At 36.5% G+C, this 12,953-nt stretch overlaps 1 protein-coding gene across 1 annotated transcript in view; it reads right to left on the bottom strand.

The window, feature by feature from the left end:
- The window catches only part of LOC126194884 (protein Spindly-like), a 153,884-nt gene that overhangs the window by 65,856 nt on the left and 75,075 nt on the right, over positions 1 to 12,953 (bottom strand). Inside the window, exon 6 of the mRNA XM_049933233.1 lies at positions 6,464 to 6,643. Within this exon, the coding sequence (XP_049789190.1) occupies positions 6,464 to 6,643 (180 nt within the window). The remainder of the gene's footprint in view (positions 1 to 6,463; positions 6,644 to 12,953) is intronic.

The raw sequence follows: 12,953 nt of genomic DNA, 5'->3' as shown, positions 1-12,953 counted from the left end.
ACTGTAAACCTTGGCAAATGATAAAATCAAACCTCAAAAAAGATTTTCAGAACTAGTCTCAAGCATCAGAACTGTGGGAAATGACCCACAATAATTATGTATGACCAATCTGGAAAGTATGCTGGTTCATGCGTATGGGCATACACAGTTCTCATATATATTTGACATGAGGACATCTACAAAGCCACAATAAAGGCACTCCAAAAAAACTCTGCCATAGAATAACTCCTCAAGACCAGTTTCACGCAATGGAACAATTTTATATACGGAATTCTCAGATTTCTGTGGCAGGAATGGAATGGAGCAACTGGCTACAGTTCCATTTTACATTGCTTCAAAAAGAAATAAGAAAACATGCAAGATGGGCTGCAGCAAATGTTGATAACTTATTGCACAACCCCAATTTCAATAACTGCAAAGTCATCTGCTGAACTACTTCATGGACATCAGTCAAGAATCACATCATCATTGATCCTTCGCCAAAATAGGATGTGGTCAAAGTTTCACACTGGTGATCGAGAATGTGCCATAAAAATCTCAACGAATTTGTCAACCATGGATTGTTGGCAGTGTACTGGAAAGTATACTGTATGTATAACACGAAATTGCCTAGTGGAACTGCTGTAACACTTAAAAATAGTAATCCACACTTAGCAAAATATTTGTTTATGCATTTTCAATGTCATTCTTTGATCATAAGTGTACATACTTGCAACATTTTCTGATCAGTACTAATTAAATGTAATACTGTGACAATTTCCTTGTCAACTACTGAAAATAATTTTGTAAATGCTGTAAGACACACTCACAACACAAAGGACGTCGTATTGTATAGAAGCAAAGATAGAGTGTGAATGGTATTTGGATTTGTGCTATACGAGATAACTAGATAGGATACAGAAGTTAACAGTGAAAGAGGCTGGATGTGAAGTGCCTGTGAGAGTGCATGCGTAAGTATGTAGATGGTGTGGTGACAAAATGTATAGCAAGGCATTGTGGACATGACTGGCATAAAGTTGTGTGCTTCACTGTAAAATGTTTAGTCAAGGAGTGGTTCCAAGAGGAATATGAAAAAAAGACTGTGGGCCAGGTACAAGAGACGATCAAAAAGTTTATGTTTGAGGGCACTGCTGCAGTGTATATGCAATGTAGCGCAACTCCGACACAACACCAACCTGTAGGCAACGTGAACTATGGCTACATTATTACCTAATGTGTCCAAACAGGACCAACATGCTGCTGTTCTTTTCTTGGCTGCTGAAGAATACACGCTGGTAGAGAGCCATAGGAGGCAGAATTATGTGTATAGAGTATGTCTGTCAAAAGCTACCACTATGGAATGATACACCAAAGGATGCTGGTGCTTCATGAGAACGTACGACCCCATATCGCAAATGTCTTACCACGTAAATTATATCAACTCAAGCTGGAGACATTTGAGCACCCACTCTGTAGTCTTGATCTCTCTCCATGCAATTATCATGGCTTTGGTCCCTTACAAAAAGCCTTGAAGGATCAACAGTTCCTGTCAGATGAGGATGAGCAGCAGGCAATTAGAGACTTTATCACACAGCAGGTCATGGTATTTTACCAAACTTGTATGTTCACATTGGTGCATCGGTGGGATGACTGCCTCAACACTCACAGCGATTTAGCATGGATGAAATGCTGATTCAGGACAGTACAGTCTTTGAATGAAACTTTTTGATTGCCCCTTACCATATTTTACAGACTATAAGTCGCTACTGACTAAGACGCCCCTTAATTTTAAGATTTTTTTTTTTAAAAAAATCGCATTTTTACCATGTTTATTATTAGACTGTGAAGCCACACTAAAAAAATTCTTGGTTTATAAAACTGAAATGATCTTAAAAATTTCTTCTTCTTCTTCTTCTTCTTCATCTTCTTCTTCTTCTTCATCTTCATCTTCATCTTCTTCTTCTTCTTCATCTTCACCATTTTAGTCCTCTTCAGAGGTATGGTGGTCTTCACTGCCATCGAAAGCATACCTTATGCCGCACTTCTTGAAAGATTTAACAATAATGTCTTCTCTCACTCTAGACCATGACTGTTTTATCCTCAGATACACTTGTTTAATTTTAGTTCATTTTAAAGCTCTCTTTGGCGTGAATTCATATTGGGTTTCATCCATCATCCATTGTTCCATTCCTCTCTCACACACACTTCAAATGGTTTACTTATTGAGACATCAAAAGGTTGCAATTGTGAATAAAGTCCTCCCAGGATAACAGCAAGCTCTGTATTTCCCTGCCTCAATTTCTCTTTCACATAATTTTTTAAATGACTAACCTGATATAGTACACGAAGAGAACTCTTCTTCAATACAGTACCCTTCCTTTTCTCCCACACTCTGTTAATCCATAATTTCGTACCATCCTATCCAACCTTATTGTTTTGCACTTCAAAATCATCACTGGATTAAATTTAGGGTCATCAGCACAACATGACAGGACAACAGTGTAGTGCATTTTTTCATGTCCATTTGTTTTTATAGTTACAATTTCAGTACCTTTCATGGCAACAGCTCTGTTACTCAGCAAACCAAATGTCAGAGGAGTTTCACCCATATTCACTGTTTGGCTTTGTTCCACACTGGTTTTCTTTAAATGTTTAATAATACAGATATGGAAAGATATTCTCTCCTCATACTCTTGTGGCATTTTCTGAGGTATTTTGTTGTGGTTCGCATGCTAAGTCCATGGCATTTCATAAACCTGTAGCACTAACCAACTCCATACCTAAAGTCTTAAATTCCACTGTAGTGCTAGGTTACAAGTGTGCATTTGAATCATTTTTGTATTAATCCCAGTGCCATTTTGACGGTGTCCTTGAATCCATTTCAATACATCGTCACATAGTTCTGGGCATTTTGCACATTTAGTCTTTCATTTTTTCAGTTCTTTACTGGCCCACCAACAGTGAATGGCTTTTTCTGTTGGTGGAGGGCCAAAATGACACTCAGCTTCTCTGTTTCCATGTTGTTCTGCAGATGCCATTACTTTCAATTTATAGCCTGTATCATATGAATATCTTATTTTTCCCCATTACGAAACTATCTACTAACAAAAATATTGTACTGCTACCAATAACACAAATCACTTTCAGTTGAAGTTCAGTGGCACCGTAGGCGGCAGTGTTGTATCATAGACTAAACAATGTTCTGGGCCTGTGATAGCAGATGGGAGGGAGACAGTGTTAGCAAGCTTGTTAATCCCCACAACTCATGTTCATTACATCAGTGTTCTGCTGCTGCCAGCTGAATCCAATGCTGCCAGATAGAGAGAGATTTCCTGCGGCATCAAATATATGGACTTTTTAAAACTGGTGGGAATTTCACTGGACATTTTTATATTAATTTTTAGTTTAAGACACGCCTGACTTCTGTAGGCAAATTTTTCAATGAAAGAAGTGTCTCGTAGTCTGTAAAATGTGGTACACATTAAAATTTGTACCAGATTGGAAAAAGAGCTTTTCCTTAATAACTGTTGCCACAAAACCAGTATGTCACACTAAAAGCACCTCCACCTCACCCTAAGATTGTGACATTTCAGACGCTTAGAAATAACTGTAAAAGACATGCCACTGTCATAGTATCATTTTATCAAACAATATTGTTGTTGTTGTTGTTGTTGTCTTCAGTCCTGAGACTGGTTTGATGCAGCTCTCCATGCTACTCTATCCTGTGCAAGCTTTTTCATCTCCCAGTACCTACTGCAACCTACATCCTTCTGAATCTGCTTAGTGTATTCATCTCTTGGTCTCCCTCTACGATTTTTACCCTCCACGCTGCCCTCCAATACTAAATAGGTGATCCCTTGATGCCTCAGAACATGTCCTACCAACCGATCCCTTCTTCTGGTCAAGTTGTGCCACGAACTTCTCTTCTCCCCAATCCTATTCAATACTTCCTCATTAGTTATGTGATCTACCCATCTAATCTTCAGCATTCTTCTGTAGCACCACATTTCGAAAGCTTCTATTCTCTTCTTGTTCAAACTATTTATCGTCCATGTTTCACTTCCATACATGGCTACACTCCATAAAAATACTTTCAGAAATGACTTCCTGACTCTTAAATCTATACTCGATGTTAACAAATTTCTCTTCTTCAGAAACGCTTTCCTTGCCATTGCCAGTCTACATTTTATATCCTCTCTACTTCGACCATCATCAGTTATTTTGCTCCCTAAATAGCAAAACTCCTTTACTACTTTAAGTGTCTCATTTCCTAATCTAATTCCCTCAGCATCACCCGACTTCATTAGACTACATTCCATTATCCTTGTTTTGCTTTTGTTGATGTTCATCTTATATCCTCCTTTCAAGACACTGTCCATTCCATTCAACGGCTCTTCCAAGTCCTTTGCTGTCTCTGACAGAATTACAATGTCATCGGCGAACCTCAAAGTTTTTATTTCTTCTCCATGAATTTTAATACCTACTCCGAATTTTTCTTTTGTTTCCTTTACTGCTTGCTCAATATACAGATTGAACAACATCGGGGAGAGGCTACAACCCTGTCTTACTCCCTTCCCAACCACTGCTTCCCTTTCATGGCCCTCGACTCTTATAACTGCCATCTGGTTTCTGTACAAATTGTAAATAGCCTTTCGCTCCCTGTATTTTACCCCTGCCACCTTTAGAATTTGAAAGAGAGTATTCCAGTCAACATTGTCAAAAGCTTTCTCTAAGTCTACAAATGCTAGAAACGTAGGTTTGCCTTTCCTTAATCTTTCTTCTAAGATAAGTCGTAAGGTCAGTATTGCCTCACGTGTTCCAATATTTCTACGGAATCCAAACTGATCTTCCCCGAGGTTGGCTTCTACTAGTTTTTCCATTCATCTGTAAAGAATTCGTGTTTGTATTTTGCAGCTGTGACTTATTAAACTGATAGTTCGGTAATTTTCACATCTGTCAACACCTGCTTTCTTTGGGATTGGAATTATTATATTCTTCTTGAAGTCTGAGGGTATTTCGCCTGTTTCAAACATCTTGCTCACCAGATGGTAGAGTTTTGTCAGGACTGGCTCTCCCAAGGCCGCCAGTAGTTCCAATGGAATGTTGTCTACTCCTGGGGCCTTGTTTCGACTCAGGTCTTTCAGTGCTCTGTCAAACTCTTCACGCAGTATCATATCTCCCATTTCATCTTCATCTACATTCTCTTCCATTTCCATAATATTGTCCTCAAGTACATCGCCCTTGTATAGACCCTCTATATACTCCTTCCACCTTTCTGCTTTCCCTTCTTTGCTTAGAACTGGGTTTCCATCAAAGCTCTTGATATTCATACAAGTCATTCTCTTATCTCCAAAGGTCTCTTTAATTTTCCTGTAGGCAGTATCTATCTTACCCCTAGTGAGATAGGCCTCTACATCCTTACATTTGTCCTCTAGCCATCCCTGCTTAGCCATTTTGCACTTCCTGTTGATCTCATTTTTGAGACGTTTGTATTCCTTTTTGCCTGCTTCATTTACTGCATTTTTATATTTTCTCCTTTCATCAATTAAATTCAATATTTCTTCTGTTACCCAAGGATTTCTACTAGCCCTCGTCTTTTTACCTACTTGATCCTCTGCTGCCTTCGCTACTTCTGTGACTTATTAAACTGATAGTTCGGTAATTTTCACATCTGTAGCGAAGTAGCGAACAATATTGTATATGTGAAATTTTAATCCTTGTCCTGTGTGAATGATTTTCCTTATTACCAAATACCAATTTCTTCTTCTTTTCTTCTTCTTCTTCTTCTTCTTCATCTTCATCATTTTAGTCCACTTCAGAGGTATGGTGGTCTTCACTGCCATCGAAAGCATACCTTATGCCACACTTCTGTACCCCATTATCAAATTAACTGTGGATAAAATGTTATAGCTGAACTTTTCTACATTTTAACAAAATTTCTATGAAGATGTAGAAGTGCCATATTTGTCAGTTAAGGTTCAACTGCTAATTTGTTAGGTTTCTATATGTTACAAGACTATTATTACTGTACTTACTTTCTGCTTTGTATGTTAATGCACTAGGTGTTTGGAGAATTACAATCAGTGTGGCTACCAACAAAAAACCCATAATTCTAACTCGATGCCCCTGATATTCGCATTTGCACTCAGAGTTATCTCCTTTTCATTTTTTTTTTTTACTGCTATCTAACAACTTCAGCAGTACAGTTTGTCACTTCCTTTCCTTTTTTCTTTCATCCATAACTTGTCATGGATTACATCTAAATCTACACTATTAATTAAAAGGTAACAAAATACAATAAACATGGTGACATGCTATATAAATAAAGCAAGTTTCTTCCTTCCCTTAAAAAAGCAACGGTACACTGTTCAAATGTATTTCGTCATGAAATAATCTCTTTTTTATAGTTACAATGTAAACTTATCACGAAGTTATAATCCACGCTTGCTATAAAATGTAAAGTATTAGAATCAGCATGCCTTACCTCCATTTTTTCATTGGACATATTGCATTCCTCAACTGTCAGAGCCAGTTTTGAACTCAATTCAGAATTTTTTTTCGAAAGCTCATTTGTTTCACTTGCCAGTAGATTATTTTGTGCATTAAGCTCTTCAGTTCCCTTCTGTAACTCTGAATAGGCTTTCCAAGCTTCACATTTTTCAGCCTGCAACAAATAACACCAAAATCACACACACACACACACACACACACACACACACACACACACACACACACACACACACACAGAAATATATTTTTTATTTTATTTGCTGCCATTTGCAAATGACCTGTCACATTGATACTAGGACAGGTACAGTTTTCACAATATAAAACTTTACATGTACAGAATGTGAAACTTATTTGATATTTCTTATTTTTAATAAGAAATAACAATGTTGCAGCTTTACATATTTATAGACTTTAAAATAATTAAGAAATAGCAAATCTTAATATTGACAATTTATGTATAGAAGACAGAATTTTGGAAAATAGAGAAGAGGTTAAGACATTATAAAAAATAACTATATTCTTGCATTTAAAGAGGAGAAATGAAAGATGATAAGAAACTACACAGATTTGTATTAGAGATCATGCCACCACCTAGCTAGCCTATCTCTGATGCTCGGCAAAGCATCAGGCCTGTCACACTCAAGGCAGCGTACAAAATGTATCTAATATTCATTTTATAAATTTATGCATACAGAGGTGTATTTGTATTATTACATTATTTGTGCATCTTTGGCTTCTTATTTCTGTGTGTTACGTGCACAGATCTTTGTGTTGTCGTGTATAGGTAAAACTTTTTTTCTAAGCTTATAACCAACTATCTCATATTCAGTACAGGTATTACTTTATCTAAGCTTAATAAACAATTACATCATTTAAATTACATGCATTACACAAGACATTTGTAAATACATTAAAAAATTTCATGACAGTTGATCCATTTTTGTGTCCCTTAATTTAGGCTCACCAATTTAGTATTGGAGGGCAGCATGGAGGGTAAAAATCGTAAAGGGAGACCAAGGGAGGAATACACAAAGAAGATTCAGAAGGATGTAGGTTGTAGTAGGTACTGGGAGATGAAGATGCTTGCACAGGGTAGAGTAGCATGGAGAGCTGCATCAGACCAGTCTCAGGACTGAAGACCACAACAACAATAATTGGTTGGTTGGTTGGTTTGGGGAAGGAGACCAGACAGCGTGGTCATCGGTCTCATCGGATTAGGGAAGGATTGGGAAGGAAGTCGGCCGTGCCCTTTCAGAGGAACCATCCCGGCATTTGCCTGGAGTGATTTAGGGAAATCACGGAAAACCTAAATCAGGATGGCCGGACGCGGGATTGAACCGTCGTCCTCCCGAATGCGAGTCCAGTGTCTAACCACTGCGCCACCCCGCTCGGTCCGAACAGTGTAATTTAAGCTTATCTTACTCTTGTTGTTGTTGTAGTCTTCTTCAGTCCAAAGACTGGTCTAACACAGCTCTCCATGCTACTCTATGTTGTGCAAGCCTCTTCATCTCCAAGTAAGTACAACAACCTACATCCTTCTAAATATGCCAACGTATTCATCTCTTTGTCTCCCTCTACGATTTTTACCCCTCATACTGCCTCCAATACTGAACTGGTGTTCCCTTGGTCACTTAGTATGTCCTATCAACTGATCTACCCTTTTAGTCTAGTTGTACCACAAATTTCTTGTTCCACAATTCTATTCAGTACCTCTTCATTAGTTATGTGATCAACCCACCTAATCTTCAGCACTCTTCTGTAGTACGGGATTTCATAAGCTTCTATTCTCTTCTTGTCTAAACTGTTAATGATCCATGTCTCATTTCCATACATGGCTACACTTCAGAGAAGTACCTTCATAATAAGACTTCCAAACATTAAGTCCACATTTAGTGTTAATAAATTTGTCTTCAGAAAAGCTTTTTTTGACATTGCCAGTCTGCATTTCATATCCTCTACTTCAATCATCACCAGTTATTTTGCTGCCCAAATAGCAAAACTCATATACTACTTTAAGTGTGTAGTTTCCTAATCTGATTCCCTTAGCATCCCCTGATATAATTCGACTAAATTTGACTATCCTTGTTTTGCTTTTGTTAATGTTCATCTTATATCCTCCTTTCAAGACACCACCCATTCCATTTGGCTACTCTTCCAAGTCCTTTTCTGACTGACAGAAGTACAATGTCATTAGAAACCTCAAAGTTTTTATTTCTTCTTTTTTCTTTCATTTCCTTTAATCTTGCTCAATGTACAGAATGAATAACATCGTGGAAAGGCTTCAACCCTGTCTCACTCCCATGCCCAGTCTTTCTTTAACCTCTCTTCTAAGATATGTTGTAGGGTCAGTACTGTCTCGCATGTTCCTACATTTCTCTAAAAACTGAACTAATGTTCCCTGAAGTCGTCTTCTACCAGTTTTTCCATTTTTCTCTAAGGAAATCATGTTAGTATTTCGAATCCATGACTTACACACTGATAGTTTGGCAATTTTCACACCTGACAGCAACTAATTTCTGTGGAACTCTAATTATTTCGTCCTCATTGAAGTCTGAAGGTATTTCGCCTATCTCATACAGCTTGATATCAAATTGATGTTTTGTCATGGCTGGCGCTCTGATGTAGTTCTAATAGAATGTCATCTACTCCAGCTACTCCTGGGTCTTGTTTTGACTTAGATCTTTCAGTGGTGTGTGTGTGTGTGTGTGTGTGTGTGTGTGTGTGTGTGTGTGTGTGTGTGTTTGTAAAGAAATGAATGAGGAGAAAATGACAAACTGTTATCACAGACTGAGGAGGAAAGACACAAAACGACAATTGCTTACTCACCCCCACATCATGAGCGTTGACCTACACAATCACACATCAGGTCAATCCATATGAAGTGATAAAAGAAATTACAGGTTGCTTGAAAATTTTTGATTTCAATGATTTCTGTATATGTTAAAATATAGTAAATAACTAGTTCAAAATAGGTTTTAAAATTTTTTATCTCTAGCCATTTCAGAGAGGCGACTATTTTTGTTGAGCTTTGGGGTCATATGTGTGGCTTTACAGACATTTGCGGTAAACTAAATATCTTCAGACTGGGTAATATTATAGGAATGAAACACAAAATTTTGCCCACAACATTCTATTCTACAATTCTCGCCTAAAACCAAAAGCCTAAAACTAATTATAGTTAGAGAAAATGGCTACCAAACTTTTAAATCACAACTGAATAAAATACATTTTTCAAGGTTTAAAATTTCAATGAAGGAATAAAGCAACATAGCTAATTTTCTTAACACTATTAGGTATGATACACAACATAACAGAGTACCAAGTCCACAATAACTCTCCATTTAAAAAAAAATTAACTTTGGGGTTTAATACCTTTGGTAGGGTTAAGTAAAAAAAATCTGATTCTTTCACCTATCTTTCATCTCTGTGTTTGTGAACCATAATAATTTCATTGTTGGTACTTGATGCCAAACCAAGATATAATTTTTAATATTCTGCTACATTTCTAGCTTACACAGAAATTAGCTATCCTGCATATTTCATTCGTTTCATTTGTCCCTTAATAAGGCAAGTCTATTTTATATAGTTTTGATTTTTGTATAATTAGCCTTTGTTAAACTAAAGAAAAATAATGATTTAAATATTAAAACTGAAATCTCTCAACTATGGGAACAAAAAAGGACTTCAAGTCTCATCAGGATAGGAATATTTTGTTTACTGTCATCTCCACCATTAACAGAGTCAGTGTTGAAGACATACAGTGTAGATGTATGCCGTGAAACATAATATTCTGTGACGTGTTTATCTTAATAATCTAGTCCTATAACAGGTATTATGATCCTGCAGCATATTCTTCAAATGGATGAACAATGTTCTATTGGACAATTTGTTAATGAAGTGTGTCTTAAATCTCATTATAGTTGGATTTCTAATGTACTTCAACATTTTAATAAGTCTGATGATAGGATACAACAATTTTTAAGCTAAGAGTGAGTAGTGGAGTCTTCAATTTGAGAGTACCATGAAAAGAAATAAGTTGCACCTAAGTATAATCATCTTTTTTGGGAAATACTGCTTAAACCCATTGAAAACAGGTGAGAAAGGAATCACTATAGATATGAGAGAAATAAAACTTTAGCATTTGTCTTAACTGAAAACCAGTAATTGCAATGAGAAAATAATTCCTGGGAAATCTCTTTATCAGAATTGTTTTGTTTCTTTACCAAAGAGGTTGCATTGGGATTAAGTACACGGTCCTGAAGACTGTCTTGAACAATTTTTATGACATGTTGACAGGCTGGATAGGGCAGTAGAAAGAAGCATGTACCATAACAATCGTAATGATAGAAATCACAATCATAACAACTACAGAAATAGAGATACTGGTAACTTCAATCACGGTCAAAATGGTAACAGAGACAGAAGTTCTGAACATCAGCGGAAAAGGAACAATGAGGATAACTATGGGCAACTTAATAGAAAAAACAATTCGAGAAACGGCAGTCCACCTCAATGAATATCCACAGTTTTGGGGGGAGGAAACACAACAAATACAGGACCCCCAATTTACACTTGCATTTGGACAATAATAACAGTATTAATAATGTGGCACTGGTATCTTCTGAAATTGGACAGAAGGAACATCAGATTTCTCATTTATGTTTTGATCAAAAGTTTTGGAACACTATGTTTAATTATAATGATGTAGGTACTAATCACAAACCAAAATGTGAGAGTAATGAGAATCTTGATGTAGTGTCTACTAATGATTTCTTCTCTTATTCAGAAAACAGTGTTACTGATGTATGCAAAACAGGTGATGACTGTATTGGATCTGAATTAGGTGGTATTTTTGATGTAGATGTGAATGAGAGCTGTGAAATGACTGAGGTTGGTAAGTCTGAGGCTGGTAGCTTTTTGCAAATGAATGTAGGTGAGGTGTGTGACTTTGATGGTAATGAAACGTGTTGTTAATGATGTTGCTAATGAAGTAATTTTGGAAGAATATGATGATGATGAGCATCAGGTATTTGTGGGGTTTAATAATTATGAAGTTTCAGAGTTATTTGTGAATACAGGTAAGGTAAATGATGTTTGTGATGATGTAAGTGAGAGTCAAGGAATACCAGTCCAGTCGAAGCAGTTTTTCATTAATTTCATGCAGAGTAATGATCTTAACAGTACAGGTGACTTATCTGTAAGCCTAGAGAATAATAGTGAAAACATTTAAAATTTGTTTGGAACCAGATTGATGATAACGTAGATAAATGTGCATTGTGGAGTAAGTTAGCAGCAGTTAGTCAAAATTTGTATCAAAATTGGTGGAATGAGGTTTTAAGAAGATCTAAATAGGAAATTTAATTTTGAAAGTAACATATTTTGGGTTCCTTCTGTAATAAGTGATGGTAGCTGCGCTATGGAATTCATCCAGTGTGTTCAATATTTACCTGACAACATGTGTGGCCAATGTAATGCTATGATACCAATAAAGTTGATAAAACCCTCCAAAAAAAGTGTAGATGTAGCATTTAACGAAACAAAGTGATCTTTTACATGAAGTGTCTAATAGCAGAGATGATGATTCAGATTTTGGATGTCGTTACGTTAAGACTATGATTGATCAGTGGGAAGGGAACTGTTTCATAGATACTGGTAGCCTGATTTGTGATAGATCTGGACAATTTAGAGACAAAATCCAATATAGTAAGAATATTGTGGAAATGCCCATTTTAGGTGTAAAGATAAGATGAGCTACAGGTAAGCAAAGCAAATTGGTGAACTCTCAAGTACTTTTAATGTTTAGCATAGAAGGCAAAACCTTTGAACATGGATGCTTAGTGGTCCCTAGTCTGGAAGAAAATACAATTCTCAGTATGGATTGGAGAGTGAAAGTTGAGACGGTTTTGGATGGAATTCTAAAGAATTGTTTATTTTGTAATCTAAAAGTAATACTTATGCGAAAACTAATTTCTGTATCTTATACTGTGGGAAAAGTTTTGACTATCTGCAGAACATTGTGAACCAAGGTGAGTACATGGTGTTTGATGATATATATTTTGATGAGACTGAGGATCAAGATTTTGAAAGTGAAGTAGATTCTAAAGTAAGGGAAGCTACGACTCTTAATGACATACAAAAGGAACAACTTAGAAATTTGTAATAGGAATTTAGAAATGTGTTTAGTGAAAAACCAGGGGAAGTGAAAGGCTATCAGGGCATACTTTACCTTAGAGATCATCAACCTATCTTTCTCAAGCCGTATAATATACCATTTTCAAAAAGGAAAGATGTAGAGAAAGAAACTCAGAAAATGTAAACATGAGTTGTAATTGAGAGAAGTAGGAGTGCTTACAATAATCCTTTAGTTGTGGTAAGTAAGAGAAATAGTGGAGTGAGTTGTTTTGGACTCCAGACATCTTAATAAATGTCTTATCAGAGAGAATGATCATCCTGAGAACATGGAC

The sequence above is a fragment of the Schistocerca nitens genome, chromosome 7, assembly GCF_023898315.1.
Source record: "Schistocerca nitens isolate TAMUIC-IGC-003100 chromosome 7, iqSchNite1.1, whole genome shotgun sequence".
NCBI lineage: Eukaryota > Metazoa > Arthropoda > Insecta > Orthoptera > Acrididae > Schistocerca > Schistocerca nitens.
Note: the sequence above shows the minus strand (reverse complement) of the source record. Positions and strands in the feature narration are given on the sequence as shown.